General features: G+C 58.5%; 1 protein-coding gene across 3 annotated transcripts in view; it reads right to left on the bottom strand.

Moving 5' to 3' along the window:
- The window catches only part of Katnip (katanin interacting protein), a 143,049-nt gene that overhangs the window by 55,114 nt on the left and 67,512 nt on the right, over nt 1–20,423 (bottom strand). For 2 of the 3 annotated variants that reach the window (XM_046454569.2, XM_046454568.2), the window contains 2 exons: nt 15,665–15,929; nt 11,252–11,383 (listed from right to left, as the gene is read on the bottom strand). In XM_046454569.2, coding sequence (XP_046310525.1) covers nt 11,252–11,383; nt 15,665–15,929 — 397 coding nt within the window. The remainder of the gene's footprint in view (nt 1–11,251; nt 11,384–15,664; nt 15,930–20,423) is intronic. The other variant, XM_046454571.2, reaches the window with a different exon arrangement.

Here is a 20,423-nt window from a genome sequence, read left to right as displayed (position 1 = left end):
AGCCTCAACAACGTAGTGAGGCCCTAAGCAACTCAGCGAGACCCCGTCTCTAGCTAAAGTACAAACAAGGGCTGGGGATGAGGTCCAGGGGTTGAGGGCCCTGGGTTCAATCCCCAGCACCATAAAAGCATAAACAAAAACAGAACACCCCCAATGAGCTGTCCCCTCACCCGTCAGAACGACCACAAATGACCAAAACAAGAATGAAGGGCAGCACGGATTTGGGGAGGGCAGCTTGTACAGACCGTGGGTGGGAACGTAAATGACCCCAGCCTTCAGACAACAGCAGAGTGTCCCTTAGACCACACACAGAACAGCTGGCCTCGACCAGCATCCCCCATCTGGATCCCCCCAAAGCCTGTGGCAGCCTCATGGCAGAGATGTCTGCAGCCACAGCAGCCATGTCCCGAGCCAACGCGGGTCACCAAACATGTGGGTGTCCACTGAGGGACGCACGGATTTTTTAAAAAATGTGTTTACACAACAGACTGTGGTTCAGCCATCAGAAAGGACACATCCTGTCGTTGGTGGCTACATGGATGGGACAGAGGGCATCGTGCCAAGTGACATAAGCCAGGCGCATACAGAAAGGCCACCCGTCTTCACTCGTTTGTGGAAACTAAAAAGACTGGTCACACAGAAGTAGAGGGTAGACTACAGGGGACTGGGGGGGCAGAGAGAGGTGGGGAAACGGGGACCCGAATACTGTTGGGCGGGTGAGCACCGTGTGCTCGAGGACAGCGGCGCTCCAGCTGACGACAGCCTGTCACACACACGCCACACGGCTGGGAGCTTAGGGTCTTAGCACAGACAGGAGGCACGGTGTGAAGCCGCAGGCGTGCGCTGAGTGCAGACCGCAGTGCTCACCACCGGCTTGCGCGCGACTGAGTGGCCACCTGCACCATGTAAGTAAGTCCATGTCGATCATAAAAGCCGAGTGGCACTGGCTGAGGCACTGATGGCATCTGTGTCCCAGGCAGGAGGCACACAGGTCATGTCCAGGGCTGGCTCCAGACGGCAGGACACGGGCTTCACGGGGACAGGGCTCTTGTGGACAGCTGAGCGACTGTCCCAGCACCCAGGAGCGGGTGTGAGGGCGAATCGCCCAGGGACCTGAGGCAGGAGCCACAGGTGCAGGACAGGTGCCACCTCCCAGCTGTGGCCAGTCACACCCAGCTCCGAGCTCCCCCCACTGCCTAGTGCTTTTCAATTTTCCAGGAAAAGCTAGAATTTGAAATCTGTGCAGGGTCATCATCGCGAGGGGAGTCTGGGGGGTGGTCGGTGGTGAGGGCCACACGGGGACCTTGTCCCTCAGTGGGGAAAGGATCAGGTCCCTGAAAGAGCTGGGAGGACAGGATGAGTGGGAGAGAAGCTGAGGCCATAGGCTTGACCCTTCTCTGGGGCGAGAGGCGCAAAGCCCTGAAGCCTAAACTCATCTTGGCCCAGGGCAGGCAAGACAGAGACAGGATTTAACATCCCAGGCCCTCCACTGCACCCCCCATGCGCTTCCTGGATGGGGGAGACACTGCGCTGGGTGTGGGTGACAGAGGTGGCAGCAAGCACATGACTTCACAGAGACAGGGTCAAGGGCTAGAGACGGTGGGTGAGGATGCATCCATCATCCGAGATGCCTGGTCAGGGAGGAGGACAGCCAAGTGGAGACCCAGAGGCAGCCAGCCCTGTGAGTGCACACGTGGGGAGGCTGCTCCACCCCTGGAGCAGAGCAGGTGCCAAGGCCCTGAGGCCAGTAGAGCTCGGCATGTGGGGTGGGGGGGAAGCCAGGGCAAGGAAGGCTGGCAACCAGAGTGGGGCTCAGTTTGTGGCTTGGCTCTCGGGGGGCCTTGAAGTCCATCAGCCCCCCCAGGCAAAGCACGTCATGAGGTCACACCCGTCTTCTTACTGTCATATCCCTGGCATCTGGCAATAGAGCTTTTGCCAAATGCAAGGATGGGAAATGACTTCAGTTCCAGGGATTGTACACCTGAGCACCTGTGACCACGGCGGAAGCAGGCTCTCCCCTTCAGGCCTGCAGCCAAGCAGAGGGGGCGGGCCCGGCCCCAGCAGGCCTGCAGAGGTTGCCGTCAGAAGGGACGGAGCTCGCGCACCCGGCTGAGCGAAGCCAGCACCCCGACGTGGGTGGTGCAGACGCCGGCGCTGGTGGGAAGCTCGCAGCACCGGGACCAGCAGGGTCTGAAAGGCAGCGCTCCTTTCCCATTTCCTGCAAGAACGCTGATAAAATCGGCCCCCAAATAGCCACGTGGCCCCCAGCACTGGCCAAGGCGCGAGCCCTGGGGCCGAGAGCCACAGTGCGCCCCAGGTGGGTGGAGGCCCACTGTGGGGACCCGGCAGGGGTGCTGTCCTTCGCTACCGAGACCTGCGCCCAGCTCTGCCTGGAAAGCATGCTCTGGGGACATCTTCTCCCCGGGGACCCGTTTCACCTGCACAAGACCCTGTGCCCCAGGCGTCTTTCATGTGGGGGACACTCCTCCCCAGTGACGGGGTCATCAGTGCTGCCCGTGCCCTCTGAGTCCTATGATGCTAAGAAAACACTAAAAATTAAAAATTAGATCATCCTTCCTCCTAGTGAAGGTCAGCTCTGCAGCCCGTCCCTGTGCTCCCCCCTGCTGGCTGCCCAGAAGCCTCGGCGCACGGGGCCCAGTTCCCAGATCCCATTCTGCCCGGCGGCTGGCGCTTCCCACACGCCCCCTCCCAGGGCGCCAGGGTGACCGCCTTTTAACTCTTTTTGACGGTCTCATCGCTCACTGGTGAGGCTGGCCGGAGCGCCCGCGGCGGGGCTTTATTCTCGCCATAGATCTCGAGGATGGAGGGTTGACTCACCCAGTGAACGTGAGCCCAGCAGAAGCCAAACTGCAGGTTTAATTTATCCCAAGCTGCTCCTTTCTGGCCAGAGCTCCCCTTCCCATAACCACCTTCCCCGCTTCCCTGGCGCCTGCCCCCCTTCTGTCTCGCAGAGAACCAGAAGCGCCGTCACCTCGGGAGATTTACCAGGGACAAGACACGCGATGCCACAGGCAGCCTGCGGCTCCCCAGCCAGTGACCTGCTCCCTGGACAGCCGTGACTCCAAAGCTCAAGTTCAGAGTCGCTACAAAGTCATGTTTTACCACATGCAAGGGACCCTGGGGGTCACTGGAAACCCACTGAAACAGCAAATGTTAAACCTGAGAACAAGGCTCAACTGCAGTGACCACAAACCAACGGCCCGCGCCAGAAACCGCCTCCGGATATTGCGCGACTTTTATTTGATTGACGGATGGATCGATTGATTGGTTCTGGGATCCGGGGGCTCCACCCCTGAGCTCCCTCCCCAGCCCTTTTTATTTTGAGACGGGGTCTTGCTCAGTTGCCCAGGCTGGTATTGAGGGGCTCCTCCTGCCTCAGCCTCCTGGGTCGCTGGGTACAGGTGCGCCACCCTGGCTGCCTTTTACTGCTTTTGTAAGAAACTGGAAATAGATGCTGAGCCTTTTTTTTTTTAAAGAAGCAAATCCACCTGGAAATCGGGATCCCCAGCATCTCTTGGAGAGCGGCGTGCCTGGCCCGCCTGGCCTGGCATCCCCACGTGGCAACCGTGGCCAGGGTGCAGTGGCGTGCCCAGTTACACAGGCGCCCGTTAACAGCTTCCCCACCGCGCCCTCCTCGGTTGCCCACGGCTGCTCGGCCAGGAAACCACCCTGCTCTGCGTGGCAGGAGGTCCAGGAAGATGCCTGTCGGCCTGTGACGTCGCACTCACCTCCAGAACCCACAGGGAGGGTGGGGAAGGGAAGGTGCACCCAGGGGTCATGATGACGCCCCAAGACCCCAAGACTCAGCGCCGGTGGGCGCCCCACTTCTCAAGGTGGAACAGACCCTGGGAACAGATGGCCCCAGCTCCTCCCAGCCACGTCGCCACGTGATTTCCTGCATTTCCTGTCAAGGCAGGCAGTCTCCTGCCCTAGCTAGACTTGGCCTGCTGATTCTCCTTGGTGGCCACACATTAGCCATCAGGACCAAGCAGAGAACAAAGGCGCCCACACCCTGGGGCCTGTCCTCCGCTGCTGCCCGGGGACCGTCCCTGCTGAGGTCCTCAGGCCACACCAGCTGCCAGGCCCCGGGTGAAGGGAGGCCACGGATCCACCCAGCTCAGCCACCCGCCCGCGCTGCAGAACCCGCCTGCAGACACTTGCACGGTCGTAAAGGGCTGCAGCTTGAAGCCAGGGCCCTCGGGTGACGGTGAGGTGACTGCCTGGCCTTTCTGTCGCCTCTGAATCTTGTTCTGGGCTCTCCATGGCAGGCCTGTCCTGTCCCTGGCTACTCTTCATCCATCTGTCTGTTTATCTATTCTGTGGTGCTGGGGATGGAACCCAGGGTCTCCCACACACTGGACAGACTGTACCCCGGCCCGTGCTGGTCCTTCTTGAGCCCGGGATGACTCGTGATTTTCAGGGAAGATAACCAAGGCCCCCGGACTAAGTGGCTCCCGTTCCTCCTGGACGTGACAGTCCTTTGGCTCCCCAGCCTGGCTCTGAGATTGAGGACTCCACGACCTTGAACAGTGACCTTCCCTGAAGTATCGATGGCACAGCTGCTCGAGGAGCCAGACACCAGGAGCGGCCAGTATCCAACCTGACTTCTATCCGACGGACCAGGGATTTCTCTGCCATGGTGGCTGGGAAGCTCAGGTCCCCACTATGACTACTTCATAGCAAAGCCCCTTGGGGACGATGTGGGGGGGGAACGGGGACCCTGTGCCTCTGTCTTCCTGGCCCAGGGGCCTCCGCACGCCCGGGTCTCCTGTGGGGAAGCGCTCCGGGCCCACTCGGCTTGGTCTCTGGGTGGGTCTGATGTGACCTGCCCTCTGGCCAGGCCTGGGTCAGGACAGACCCACATCCCTGTTCTGGTTTGGAGGTGAGGGGTCCCCCAAGCTCACGTGTGAGATACTGGAGAAGGTTCAGAGGAGGAAGAACTGGGCTCCAAGAGTCTCGGCCAGTTAGTGGACTGGTCCCCGATGGGGTTAACTGAGTGGTAGCTGAAGTGGCGGGTGAGGCGGGAGGAGGCGGGCCTTGGGGACGTGGCTGGGGGCACATATTTGTATCTGGCGAGTGGAGTCTCTCTCTGCTGCCTGATCACCATGTGAGCTGCTCCCTCTGCCACACTCCTCCTCCATGATGTCCCCTGCCTCCCTCGAGCCCCGAGGAACGGAGCTGCTCTCTATGGACTGAGACCCTGGAAACTGTGACCCTTAAACGCGCTCTTCCTCCTCTCCAGTTGTGCTGGTCGGTCCTTCAGTCACAGCGGGGAAGAGCTGGCTAACAGTCTCGCTGACGACGGGGGCTGGAAATGGCTCAGGAGACAGCGGATCTGGGCCCACGCTGGGCCGTGGGGAGAGTCTCTTCCCCACCAGGGCTGCAGAGGGACAGGGAAGCCCGGGCCTCTGGGCCACAGTGAAATACCGGCTGACCATGACCCCAGATGTGGTTCCCGAACATCAGGGTCAATAAGAACTGGCTAGGAGTTAAAATGCGAGTCGTTGCCCCAGCCCCACTGAGTCAGAAACTGGGACTCGGGCCCAAGGACCCACAAGTGACTCCGATGCGGTTCAGGCCTGAGAGCCTCTGGACTGGAGGAGAACAGGTCAGTGATGAAGGAACAGTCCTGGCCATATTTTCTGAGAACCTGGATCCCACCGTGCCTGAGGCCATATCTATAGTCCTGGCCTTTTTAGGTCTGTGGGCAATGCATCTTTCTTGTAACTTAGGCCAGTTTGTCGCTTGCTGTTAGTGAACACTGACTAACATGAGACTCTGGATCTGATATAACCGTCTTCCTGCGGCAGCTTTTCCAACTGAACGCCAACTACAACTTGCCTGCTCCCTCTGATCCACTCACACCAAGGGGCTACTTCATTATTACAGCTGGCAGCTTGTCGGGGAACAGTGGTCCAGACACATCGCCTCCCTGGGACCCTGAAACCTCGACAGTCAACTTTCTACATTAAACACTAATGTTCCTCCAGAAGCCACCGGGTCTCTGGAAGGAGATCATATGTGTTTCCTGGAAGGTCGATGGCTGGGGATGGGACAATATGGGACAAGAGGCCCTTTCATTACAATGACACAGTCACACTGAACGAGGGGAAGGCCACCGTGGACTTACGGCACAACACAAGACCAATCGTGTGGGGCTGCCCAGAGAAAAGGGGCAGGGGAGAAACGACTCTTTGAAGAGGATGGGCCACAGGTTATTCTTCTGGAATGGGAGGCACCTAATTCAAACGAATCCTTCTACGCCTAGAAAACGTGGGCCGCCAGGTTGTGGTGGTGCTCACCTGCAATCCCAGCGACTCGGGAGGCTGAGGCAGGAGGATCGCAAGTTTGAGGCCAGCCTCAGCAACTTAGCAAGACCCTAAACAGCTTAGTGAAACCTTGACTCAAAATAAAAAGTAAAAAGGGCTGGGGACGTGGATCGGTGGTAAAGCACCCCTGGGTTCAAACCCCAGTACAAAAAAAACCCACAAAAACAAACAAACAAACAAAAAAAACCCCCCCAAAAATGGACCAAATAACATACAGATATGTTGGGAGAAAAAGAGATCCGATGACACGGAGTGAAGAGAGCTGTGAAGAGTGGCAGGGTCAAGAGCTGAGGGACCAGAGAGCTGAGCCGAGCCCAGGCCTCCCCCTCCAGGTGCTGACGATCCTGAGCAGAAGAGCCAGGAGGCCGGGGAGCCCGGCTGGACGTGAGACAGACGGGGCTGCAGCCTGAGAGCCGGGTGACCAGCAAGTAGCCGGCAGTGACTGGTGTAGGTCAGCAGTGTGGGCAAATCCAGTCACCATCGACTGCGACTGCATGAACCAATGACAATCACGAGGTCTCGTGGGTTAAACCTAGGTGGCATTAGAATGCACGAGGACACCATCTCCAGTGGAGGGAGCTGGAGCTGAGGCAGGTGGGGGGTGGGGGAGGGGAGCTGCGAACTCGCTGATCAGAACAGACTCAGCAAGTCAGGAACCCGCTGTCATGACCAGAAAGATGATGAAAGGCTTGTAACTCACAAGCTAATGACGGGAGAAGACGCATAACACAAGGCAATTGGCTCAAAGGAAGGTGAGAAAGGAGAAAAAGACAAACGTAAAACAAGTGGAACAAATGAACAGTAGACAATAAGACAGGAGATTTAAACTCAATACCTCAGCAATTACATTAAACGTAAATGGACTAAACGCTCCCATTAAAACACACAGACTGTTAGAGGATAAAAGTAAAAACCAATTACAGGCTGTTTACAAGAGACAAACCTTAACATAAAGATGCAGAACGTCGGAAAGTGAAAGGGTGGAAAAGAGACAGACTACGTAAACAGTAGCCGAAAGAAAGCCGCAATATGTCTGTATCAGACGAAGCTAACTTTAAGGCAAAAAGCATTCCTAGAGTAATAAGAGAGAACATATAATGAGAAAATGTTCAATTTACTAGGAAGATAGAAAAAAGTCTAGCTTTCACACACCAGAAAAAAACAGCTGGCTGGGCATGGTAGTGTACACCTGCAATCTCAAGGACTGGGGAGGCTGAGGCAGGAGGACCACAGATTTGAGGCCAGCCTCAGCAACTCAGTGAGACCCTGCTCATAATAAAAAATAAAGAGAACTAGGGACGCAGCTTACTGGTAAAGCTCTCCTGGTTTCCATCCCCAATACTCCTCCAAAAGACTTTTCCAAGTAAGACAGCCCCACCCAGGTCAAAGCAGGGCAGATTACGTTTGCCTGCGGGAGGGTGAGTCTGTTTGGGATTCTCTGCAGATGCCTCTGTTCCTTGTGCCTCTGGTGGTGTGACCATCCCAGGACGCTCAGCAGGACGCCAGGGTTTGAAAACACATCTTCCCCACAACCCAGGCCCTGGCCAAGGCCAAATGCTCCATCTGGCTCGGCCAGGGAGCCGTGGACCTTCCCACCCGGGGAGAGAGGCTGGCTCCAGGGCCTCTGTGCAGAGTGGGCTCTGCAAAGCCTCTTGCTGCCCTTGACCACCAGTCTGAGGGACCCCAGGATGGCTCTGGCCTCTGCCCATGTGGCTGCCCTTGGAACCTGCTCTCTGCAACCCCGTTTCCAGTGAGGGAGGTGACAATGCAGGGACCTCAGTGTTCCTCTTGGTGACCCAGCTCTCCAGACCTGGCCAAGTGGATCTAAGAGACAAATGCTGGGCCCCAGCGGTGCTCGGGAGGGGGGTCCACCACCTCCCACGGCGGCCTCTTGAACGACAGATGGGACAAGCCACTCTCCCACCAAAGGCCAGCAGGAGCCGGTGACCGCTTCCTCCCAGGTGCACCCTGTGACGCGCGTTCCTGTCCGAGCGCAGGCTTCTCTGCAGTGGGGCAGGAAGGTCATGGTCACCACCGTGACCACCTTGGACAGTCACCATTCACGCGGCCTCTCTGCTCTCCCCACTCTGGTTTCCCGTCACCCTGATCTCACCACCTGTTTTTACTTATCTGACAGTTTTCAGTGCGCACCGTAGGCACACGACAGCGGGCGCATTGTGACGTGTTCAGAAAAGCAAATAACGAAGCTCTCTCTATTCAGACACTCAGCGCTGTCCACGCCCCCCCCCCCCCACTTCTGGACTCTGCTGGTCGACCTGTTACTCGTTCATTCATTCTGGGGGTTGGATGGAGGCGGGACTGACCCACTGGGCCCCACCCCCAGCCTCTTTTATTTTTCTTTTTGAGACAGGGTCTCACAGAATTGCTTAGGTCTCCCTAAATTGCTGAGGCTGGCCTTGAACTCACGATCCTCCTGCCTCAGCCTCCCAAGTGCGGGGATCACAGGCGTGTGCCACCGCGCCCAGCTGTTTATCTATTTATTTTAACAGGTGCATTGTAGGCACATATAGAACTGGAACATGTCGTCCTCACATATTTTTAAAGTTTCGCACTTATGCTAACTGTGACTTGTCAGACCATCTGAGAGCTTTCCAGAGAGAGGACTAATCCTGATTATCTGAGCTCTGCTTCTCACGGGGCTGCGTGAGGGCCGTGTTACAGGGTGGGCCGAGTCTCCTAAGCAGATGTTAGACCCTCACCCTCTTTCCTGGGAATGTGGCCTTGTTGGAAATAGGGTCTTTGCAGATGATCAAGGTAAGATGAGGTCATCAGGGCCATGTGCGGTGGCACACACCTGTGATCCCAGTGACTCGGGTGGCTGAGGCGGGAGGATCGCAAGTTCAAAGCCAGCCTCAGCAACTTAGCAGGACCCTGTCTCAAAGTAAAAATAGAAGGGCTGGGGACGTGGCTCAAGGGGCGTGCACTCCTGGGTCCTCACTGGACACGGCCGGTGTTGTCATGACTGGGATGTCTGGACACGGACACTCGTGCACCCTGGGAGGAGACCACGGCGACAGGGCTGTACTGCCACAAGCTGAGGACTGCAGGAGCTCAGGGAGGGACCTGGGACGGGTCTCCCCCGGGACCTTCTGTGGACGGCCCTCGACACTGGAACTTGGCCTTCTAGCTTCAAACTGCAAGACGACGTGTCTGGTATTTAAGTCACACAGCCCTGGCAACCAACCCAGGGTGCAAGGAGACCTTAGCTGACATGTGGCTTGTCTTTTAAAAAATACTCATGGTGACATGCATGTATTAATGAGCACTAGGAAAAAAGGTGACAAGTGACTCAAACCTGGATTCTGGGCATTTTGTTGCTTAGAACTAGACTAAGGTGGTACGATTTATTCAAAATCTAGTTTAGCTGGTGCACGAATAATTAGGAGCAGAGATTCTGCAGCTTAGGTTCTCAAACACTGACCGGTCTTGAGCCATGGGCTGTGTGACCTTGGACAGATTCCTTCACCTCTCTGTGCCTGTGTCCTCTGTACCAGGATTTTGATAATGAAGCACCTACTGCGTGGGTTATTTGGATGATCAAATGTACGATGACATCACTGGTCCTGGACATAGCCTGGGAGTTAGGTGGGTGCTTTGTCAGCGCTGGCTCTTAATTTTGTTCTCTGGATATGGAAGATCCATGATCCTGGCACATGCCTGAGAGGAAGTCCTGTCAGCTCAGTGGCGAGTGCCACAGTGCCTGGCCACGGTGGCATAGGGGCACGGTGGCACGCCACCCTGGGTTCCATTGCTTTAATGACTGGCTTTGGAGGAACTTCTGAATGCCCCTGAGACCTGCATGTTGCAGAGACGGCACGGGCAGCGCAGGCGGGAGCGGTCAGCCGGGCAGGCTCAGTGACCACGTGGGACGGCCCCGTTCCCAGCCCTGGTGCAGCTGCAGGGCCGATGGCCGCTCACCTTGCCTGGGGTCCCTCTCCTCTCTCCCTCCCAGACCCTCCGGGGGCCAAGCCGGGACCCACAGTGGCTCTCAGGGCAGCTTCCTCTCCTCAGACCACTGCTGCCACTCCCCAAGGTGACGCCGTGTGGCCCCGCCACCGTAGGACCTTGACTGCCGCCCACCTCTACCTTCCTCAGGGCCCAGACAGGCCTCCTCCCCGGCTCCGGGCCTTTCCAAGAAGCCACCTCTGCCCCTTGGGGTCTGGCTGCCGCAGTCCCTGGGCCACTCCCCACAGAAGCAGAACCCAGGGCAGAGCCCGGAGCCCTCCTCTGGGGGCTGAGACCTGGGTGGCTTGTCCACGCACAGATCCCAGCTCTGGGGACCTGGGTGCCCAGTCTCCTTCACAGCTGGAGCAGACCCGGCCCCGCCCCATCCACATGAGAAGCCCAGGCCCCACGACACGGCCGACTCCCAGCTTCCCCATCCCATCCCGCAGGCTCCGGGCCTTTCATTCTCAGGCACTTAGCAAGGGAGAGAGGAAGACTGCGGATCTGTTTTAGCTGCCTGGATCCAGCTGTGCCTGAAGGTCACCCTCCTTTGTCCTCCTCGGTTACATGGCTGACATTCTCCTTTAGGTAAAGTCACTCTTCATACCTGTTATCTAGACTGTCTTGTCTGACATTGGTAGCCTTCCCAAGGGGTTAACTAGCAGCGCCTGGGTGCCATCCTTCCACACACCCTCAGCCAGACCTCCTCCCAGCTCCCTCCCTACAGGCCACCCTGGAGACTGGACTTAAATAAAGCTGCATGAACAACTCCCTCATCTCCCCACCCGGGCCTTTCTCCCTCCCCGTCTCTCTGGGGAGTTTCTCTAGAGACCCCGACTGACGAGCCCAGCCCTGGCAGGGAGAATAGGGAGGCGAGTTCCCCCGGTGGTGCCCCACGGGGCACCCCAGTCCCGCGCAGGGGCCCCAGCTCTTACGGGAGCAGGCCCTCTCCTGGTCCGGGGCCACCGCGGGCGGCTGGGGGTTCCGGTTCAGGTCAGGTTTGGTGGGAATGAAGACCTCGGGGTCGTTCTTCCGCTTGGCTGACAGACTCCTCTCCCTCTGGTGACCTGCAGGAGGCAGGTCAGTCAGACACCGGCTGGTGGGCTGGGCTGGGAGGCCACAAACCACGGTCAGCCACGGACGGCCACCTCAGAGGGAAACAGCTGCTGCCCTCGGGATCTCGGCTGGAGGGGAGGACAGCTGAGGGGACGCGAGAGCCGGGCGTGACAGGGGCTGGCCCAGGTCAGGAGGCGCGTGCAGCCAGAGGGCGAGGGACCGTGTGTGGCCTGTGGCAGTGAGGAGGCCCTGGGCTGGCCATGGGCACCACGCTGGCACTCCGGACTTGGGAACAGTGTGTGCAGAGGCCTGGGGCAGGCTGACGGCTGCTGGGCTGCGAGTCGGCAGACGGTGCTGGGCCAGGCCCACGGGGAGGCGGGTGAGAGTTCCAGCTTGGGAGGATGGAAACTGGATGTGGGCGGTGAAGGTTCCAGAAGGTGAATGCACTTTAATGACACTGAGTGGACTGGGAAATGGTTAACATGGGACACTTCATGTCACCTGTACACTGACAATAACCCGCACCCTGTGCGCACCCACACGGGGCGGGGGAAGCAGGATGGGGCATGGGAGCAGCCTGGGACATGCGGGTCAGTTCCTGGCTGTGAAGACGGGCGTGCTGAGCTGAGCAGCTGGACGTGCTGGACGAGGCCTGGACACAGGGTCCCGCAGCCTCCCATGGGTGCTGTCCTGCCGACACCCTGACCTGGCTCCAGCGGGACCCAGATCTGCAGGATGACAAACCTGTGCTGTTTGAATTCACTGAGTTTGAGCTCACTTGTTACAGCAGCAGGAGGAAACTGATACAGCCTACTAGAGGGGAGGACTCTGGGGTCCAGGTCATTTGACAAGGTCACAGAGCTTGGTGATGGAATTGGGGTTTGGCCAGGCCTGCCTGGCTCCAGGTGCAGCCCTGAGTCCCTGGGCTCACTGGGTACCAACCCCTCTCCTCTCCACATGGAGGACATCCAGAAGTGGTAGCTGAAGGTCCACCCAGGCCATCAACAGTTTAGAAAGGATATCTTCTAAGGACCCAAAGACCAGACTTTGTTACTGCAACCCTAGGCCCCCCGGTTCTTCAGGGACCTGGCCCAGAACTTCCACCGGCCTCCTCTGCTTAGCTCCATGGCTCACTCAGTCCTTGTCCTGGGCACACCACGCCCAACCTCCTCCAGCCCTGGTCTTGCTGAGCCCTGCACCTGAGAGCTGGGCCCCAGCTCATCCCTCCTGTCGCAGCTTCAATACACCTCCTCTGAGGTGCTCTGACCACTCCAGCTACAGTGGCCCCAAGCCCATCCCCCACCAGCATCTTGTTATAATCTTGGTGGCTTTTGAGACCAAGCGGTCCCTGTCTCTCCTCCTGAATTTCCCAACTTGACCCTGACACCTGGCCCTCCTCTTTCCATGTCTTAGAAAAACAACTCTACCTTCCCGAGTCCCACGCCCACCTCTCATTTGTTTCCCACCCTTGGAGGTGACATGAAGAGTGACCTATTGGCTCCCCAAAGCCCAACTACTGCTTTATGACTTTGTTTGGCCTGTTTGTTGAGCCTAGTGGTTAACAGCTCAGGCTCTACTCCCAGATTTTTAGAGTTTTGATTCCAGCTCTGCTGCTTCTTACTGTGTGACCTTAGGCAAGTTACATGACCGCTCTGTGCCTTGGTTTCCCTTCCTGTGAAACAAGTACAATGACAGGATTTTCCTTGGGGCTGTGGTGGGGATTCAAGGAGGGACTCCATGGGAAGCTCTTAGACTAGTGTCTGCCACATGTCAACAGGATAAATGCTGCCTTGTTCCTGTTTGTGTATTGATGGGCATGGCTCCCATCCCCCTTGCTGGCATGGAGTGCCCTGGGGGGTGATGTGCATGAGAATGGACAGCGGGACCAGCCGGCTTCTCGGGTCACTGGGACTGTTCTCAGGTCTGCAGCTCCAGTCCCACGCTGGGGTCTGGGGAGACCCCCAGAGGCCCCGGGGCACCTGGCCATCCTTTCTTGGGAGCTCGTCTCCGGCTAGGGCTAAACCCACCAGAGGCTGCAGATGGAAGGGGACAGAGGGGCAGGGCCGCACTCACGGGCCTGCGCAGGGCCATCGTCAGCCCCAGTCGGCGTGGGGACTGCCGAACAGCCCGAGTGTTCAAACACAAAGTGCCAGGAGATTCGGGCCCGTCCTGCCTCACTGCTCTGTGGCCTGGTCCTTCCCACCCAGAAATGGCCGGAGCCGTGTCCAGGCAGGACTCGGGGGACCTCCTGGAAGCCCTCCCCTGCCTCCCGGCTCTGGCAGAGGAGCACATTCACACTGCCCCGGCCACTCGCTGCCCAGCAGGTGGGCACGCACCTCTGTGGACTTGGCAGTGACCTCCCACAGCACACAGGCCAGCTGGGTACCACAGGGGAGGCCCGCGCTGGCCCGTGGCCTGGCAGAGTGTCACAGGCTGGGGGACAGAGGCAACTGGGTTGGTGAGACAAGGTACCCCAGTGACAATTTGGGAGCACAGCGGGGGCCTGGCCAGTGGGTCCTGGGGGAAGTGCAAAGGCGACTTGGCAGAGAAGGTCGCCCTGAGCAGAGGCCGGGGAGGGGCAGGGCCAGTGTCAGGTTCAGGCTCAGGCTCAGGCGCGGAGGGCGCTGGGGATCCTGGCGGGAGCAGCTGCGCAGGGCAGGAGGGGACAGGACACGGGGGCAGGTCTGAGGGACAAGTGTCCTCGTTGGAGACACAGGCCACGGGTGTGGCCTTCCCAGGACTGCCCGCTACGGACTCGGCTATGCCCCCAAGTTCACCTACTGAAGTCCAGACCCCAGGCCACCCTGAAGGTGGCCATATTTGGAGATGGGACAAGTCAGTTAAAATGAGGCCACTATTGTGGGGCCAATCCAAGACCTGTCCTTGGGAGAAGAGAATGGGCCCGGTGACACAGAGGAAGCCCTTGGAGAAGCACGGAGACGCCATCTGCAAGCTGAGGAGAGGGACTCGGCCCTGGACTTACTCCTGCCCACTTCACATGCCGCAGCCCACTAAGGCCCTGCCCACTTCACATGCCCCAGCCCACTAAGGCCCCGCCCACTTCACATGCCCCAGCCCAAGGCCCCGCCCACTTCAGATGCCCCAGCCCACTAAGGCCCCGCCCACTTCAGATGCCCCAGCCCACTAAGGCCCCGCCCACTTCAGATGCCCCAGCCCACTAAGGCCCCGCCCACTTCACATGCCCCAGCCCAAGGCCCCGCCCACTTCAGATGCCCCAGCCCACTAAGGCCCCGCCCACTTCAGATGCCCCAGCCCACTAAGGCCCTGCCCACTTCACATGCCCCAGCCCACTAAGGCCCCGCCCACTTCACATGCCCCAGCCCACTAAGGCCCCGCCCACTTCAGATGCCCCAGCCCACTAAGGCCCCGCCCACTTCAGATGCCCCAGCCCACTAAGGCCCCGCCCACTTCACAGGCCCCTGGTTTCCCTTTCCCGATATTCAGGTCAGTTCAGGAACCACGACCTGCTCTTTGCTGGCTCACGGCTTTGGGGACGCTCTTGGGATGGAAAGAGGGGCAGCGGGGCCAAGTCCTGAGCCAGAGCTTGGGGTCCGCAGCACTGGGCGGGCCCGACGGTGCCAGGTGATTAGTTTAGAGATGGCACCCGACTCGGGTGGGTCCCCTGATGTGGTCTGGAGAGCCCGATCTGGGAGTTTTGCTAAAGCTTTTAGGAAAGAAAAATGCACTTTCCAATGGAACTGCCAAGCCAACATCTCACAGGAAGGCACAGCTGTGGCTCCGCACTGTGGACACTGCCTGAGAATGACACCCACCAAGTCACTGCAAAGGGGAGGAGATGAGAGGGAGGGGACAGGGGAGGAGAGGGAGGGGAGAGGGGAAGGGAGAGGAGGAGAGAGGGGAGGGGAGGAGAGGGGAGGGGAAGAGAGGGAGGGGAGAGAAGAGAGGAGGGGAAGGGAGGGGAGGAGAGGGGAGGGGAGGGAGCTGAGTCTGACCCACAGCTCTCCATTTTCAGCTCTGAGCCAATGAACAGCCTCTTTTGCAGAAGCCACCCAGCCGTTAGCCAACTGGATGCTGCTCGACCCCCTCCCCCCAGTGCTTAGGGACGGCCCCAGGTCTCCCTGGCAGCACCTAGGACCTGGAATTCCAGGGCCATCTGGACCCCTCATGACCTCTGCCTCTTGCAAACAATAGAGACCTGGTGGACAGCCTCCCTGCCCTCGAGGCGGCCTACTGAGGGGGGAATTCAGAGCAGAGCTGCTCAGGTTCAAGTCCTAGGATCAGATCATGAACGCCCGGGGTGGGGGGCTCACTTTTGGAGGCCGGGTTGAACTCCAGCACCACGAGGGGCTCCGGGCGCTGGGGAGGCCGTGCTGCCTCCCGGTCCTCGGACACGTCCGTCGGTTCTGGGACCCCGCAGGACGGAGCAGGGTCGTCTCTGGGGCATCCCCCGGGGGCCGGGTCCCCAGGCTCAGGCTCCGGGAGCACGTCCTCCTCGATAGAATCGTACTCGTCGCTGGAACAGTCCTCCTGGGTCCTCTGCCGGCTGACGCGCGCTTCCAGACTCTTCCTGAGTTCCTGCCGAGAGCCGAGAAGACAGGTGGAGGGCCAGGCCGGTGCCAGGAGGGAGCCTCACTTGACAGACAGGTCACGCCACCCCAGGAGCCGTCCCCCCAGCTGACGTCTACTAACAACCTCTGTGTGTGTCGCCGCTCCCCAAGTTCAGGAGGGAGCAGCGTCTACGGCAGGGATCAGCAGGGACAGAGACGCCACCAGAACACAGAGGGGAGAGGGAGCGAAGAGAGGACGCGGTGGGTGCTGGGCTTGTCACCACAGACCCCGGGCCACACCCAGACTTTCTGAGCCAGCGGGTCTGTGACGGGGCCTGAGAATTCACATTCCTAATCAGGCAACCCTGGTGCTGAATGGAAAATCGTATTGAATACGAAATTCCAGGGTCCTCCACACGACCTGGAAGTCCAGAGGTAAAACATGGCAGAGCAGGCCGTCCCCACGTTGCAGGACGCTTTAGCAGAGCCTCCAAGTGTCCCCACGGTGAGCACTTAGCTGCATCTGCCTGGGGATCTTCCCGGGCTTCCTTTGTCTCCCTGAGACCAGGCCACAAGTCAGGATCCCCACTTTAGCACTTATTCTAACGGCCTGATAATTCTTATGGGTTTCTTTTGTCCCCATGAGACAGTAGGCTGAGCATTAAATTCTATATTTAGAGTGACCAGAAACCCATCAGCCAAACCACGACACTTCTGAGAGGGGAAAAAAGGGCACTTTACATTTTATTCTGGGACCAAAAAAGACACACTAGACCTGGGGCCAAACCAGGACATGGGGCCAACCTCAGTCGGCCACCCTGCGTCCTCACAGCCCCCACACGGCCCTGAGAAAGGGAGAAGCAATCGATGGAGGTTTGATGACTGGCTAATAAACCTAGCAGCGTGGTAGGCTGGATGACGGCTCCCAAGGATGTCCCCGTCCTAGTCCCGGTGCCTGGGAACGAGCAGGGCTGAGCGGGGAGGGCAGCTTTGATCAACTTCGAGAAAACATCCTAGACAGACGGATGGTGGGAAGACGGGCATCAATGTGCTGCTGTTGGGAATTCTGGCAATGAGGTGCGTGAACTGGAAACCCCAGGAGGGGGTCTGACTCTGTCACAGCAGGATCTTGGCTGAACTGTGTCCTAGGTGGGCGGGGGACTCGGATGTTAGCTCAGGAGGCTTCCGAGTGCAGAGCTGAAGGCGTGCTCTGGCTTCCCCAGGAGGACACCGGCAGAGAGGAGCTGTTAGGAACCTGGACGGAGGTTGGGGAGGGTCTCAGCCTGGCTGCCAAAGATGCTGAGAGGAGATCGGGGACACAACCAGGACTGGCTGAGGGGCCTCTGCTGCAGCCTGAAGTGACTCAGGTGCCACCGGGGAGGAGAAGCCCTCTCCTCTCAGAAGCCGACAGTGCCTAAGGCGGAAGTTGCAGATGGCACCCCAGGGCCAAATCTGACCAGCAGGTCTACTCCACTCAGTCCCCAGAAAATTGTGAACTGATTAACCAAAAAAAAAAATGGGAAAAAAATCAAACACCAAGGAACGCAGGCACCTGGCTTTTCTTAAAACCAGAAAGCCGACAAGGATCTGTCTGTCTCTCCCCATGGCCGTCTTGGCTGTGACTGTCCCCCAGGTCCCCGCCACTCCCTCCCAGGGCACGTGCTGTGGCTGGGGACATCCCCCTGCCTCACGTGCCACTTAAAACATTCTTTGGAATGAACACCAGGGGCCAGAGGTCCCAGGACCACCCCACGTTTCCCAAACGGGCACCTCAACCCCGAACAGCACGAGGATTTTTTTTTGTCAGATTCTGTGACCTGATCCATACTCTGGGAAACACTGTCCCCATGATGTGACAACTGGACGCAGCCTGTGTGGCCCACACTGACTCTGACCCTCGATTATTCGACTCACTTCTCCACAAAGATTCACTCACAGCTAACTCCAGACGAGGCCCTCCTCTAGGGACCAGAGGCACAGTGGGGACGGGACAAGGTGTGTCTGCTGTCCCCAAGCTTGATGGGGAAGGGGCACGCCTGTTCTGAGTAGCACACGTCTAACTCACAAGACGGCCATGGCAGTCCGGGGACAAGAGGGGCGTGGGCTACGTGTGGACAGGGTTTCCTTGAAACCTGACCGAGGACTCAATCTCAGTGCTGGCGGCGACAGAGACAGCCAACCTCCTAGTTGGAGGAGGAAATGGGGCTCCAAAGGGGGGATTCAGCCCCGGCCCCGTTAAGGGAGCTGTAGTGCCACTCAGGAGGGCCTAGGGGCCACTGCGAACGCGAGGTGCACGCTCAGATTACGTTTTTCAGTTCAAAATAAATCAGTGACAAAGGTGAGCGCGGCCCGGATGGCCAGCCACACACACCCAGGGCCCAGCTGCCTCCTGGTCCTGGCCCAGCCTCCCCCGCGGCCAAGCCCCTCCCACAAGCACAGTCCTGTCCACCCTGAGCTTGGGCGTCCACCCTGAGCTGGGCGTGTTGAGACTCTGCTTCACATCTCTGTCTTCTCTGCACTGTTTTCCCAAGTGTGAGCCACACCCCCCCACCCCCCCACACACCCCCCCACACCCCCCCACACCCCCCTGCACTGGGCTGATCTCAGGGGTGCTCTGCACTGAGCTGACTCCAGCTTCCGTCATTTTGATTCGGGGTCTCACTAAACTGCCCACACCAATCTCAATCCATATGCAAATGACCGGTGACCTCTCTACTGTGGATTTTGTCTTTAAAACACCTTAAGACCTGTCAGACCCCGGATTGCGCATCAGTTGGCCTGGGCTGGCGAATTCTCAGTCGCAACTGATCGGTCCAAGTAAACTCCCGTTCCTGATCAATGTGCCTCAGTCTCACGGGGATCAACGGCTTTGTATGATACGGCAGAGCCTTTGATCAGACCGTTCAGACTTCCAAACCACAGAGTACACAGCATCTCGAGGAAAAAAAAAAAAACCAAAAACCAGAAAACCCCAAACCCTCCCTCATCCACTGAGGCATCCAGGACCCTTCCGGTCGCTCCGACGAGCCAAGAGTTCTTTTGTTAAAAAATGTGCCCCGTCCTACATACAAATCCTGTGGCTTCAAACTCAGCCCCGACACATTTCAACAACTCCCCTAAGTGCTTCTTCGTGTACCAGATTCTGAGAACCGCCGTCTCCTTCCCTTTTAACTGGTTTTCAGACTTGGCCATAAATCATAGTCACAGGGAAACTGAAAAGGAGGAGCCCAGGATCAGAACTGCCGGGAGGCGGGGGAGCGCATTTGTGTGGGGTCTGTGTGTCTGTCTGTCTCTTTGCTTTTTATCTTGAGCTAATCTAGATCTCGCCTGCGATCTGTGGGGACCAATGTGGAGAGATCCCACATCCCACCCCCCAGCCGCCCCAGGGGTGACGTCCTGGAGAGGAGGAGCGGAAACTCAGTGGGGACCTGAGCTGGACACGGTGGCCGGCCAGGCTTTGTCCCCAGGCCTGTTTCCCGTCATCCCCCCCTACCCCCTGAGCTCAGCACGGTTCTGCTGACGCGGCTCTTTGCCTCCGGACGTATCAGCTCTTTTTGTAACTTATAATTTTGAAAAATGGAAAACCCACAGAAAATTGGCCACAGTGTGCGATGGCCACCAGCTGTGGCCTCCTGACGAGGGCCAGTCACTGTCCTCTTGCTCGTCTCTCCTCCCGATCGTCACGAGTGCTCCTCATTCTGACCCCCACAGACGCTGGTTTCTGACACTGTGACCCGGCCTCACCCTTGGGGACGGTCTCCTGAGAACAGGGAGCTCTCCTGCACGGCCACCACATGGACCTCACACTCAGGCAACCGAGCACCTCGGCAGCATCACACGGATGGAGTCCACCCTCAACTGTTGCCCGCTGCCCCAGGCCATCTGGATCAGCACCCCCTCCTCAGGGTGCACAATGGCCACCTCTCTTTGCCACCCTTTAATCCGGGACAGCCCCTGACCCTCTTGGTCTCTCATGCCGCTGATGTTGGTGAAGACCCTAGGCCAGGTGTCTGGGAGACTGCCCCTCCACTGGGGACTGTCTGGTTATTTCTCATTTGTTCCGTTTCTGCAAAGCACTTTCCACTGATGGGCTCGGCTAAGGGTCACCGGGAGGCATCTGGCTAAGGGGCTCCTCCCTGTTGCTGTTTAGAACACTATTAAGCATGACTGATGGACGGCCACCTCGGACACCCTGCTCCCAGGGAGGGCATCGGTCATGGTCACTGCAGACGGTGGCGAGTTCTCAAGCAGAAGCAGGCCTGTGACGTCAGCACCAAAGGGCCAGCAGCAGGAGCCTGGGCTCCGGTGTCGGCTCCCCTCCGACCCAGGTGAGTGACATCATTTCTCTGCCCCTCAATGTCCTCAAGCCGTAACAGGGAATGGGAACTCCCAGCCTGAATGAACCCCGGGGTAACCTGGCAACGGACGTGACGTGCTCAACGGGGTTCTCAGCACTTAGTAAGTGCTCACTTAACGTGGACGCCCACCATTAAGAAATGTCATGCAGGCGCTGGGGCGGGGG

This window comes from Marmota monax, unplaced genomic scaffold, assembly GCF_021218885.2.
Source record: "Marmota monax isolate L192 unplaced genomic scaffold, Marmota_monax_Labrador192_F-V1.1 WCK01_AAM20220418_F8-fsc00086, whole genome shotgun sequence".
NCBI lineage: Eukaryota > Metazoa > Chordata > Mammalia > Rodentia > Sciuridae > Marmota > Marmota monax.
The sequence above is the reverse complement of the archived record's forward strand: the minus strand, read 5'-3'. Positions and strand labels throughout refer to the sequence as shown.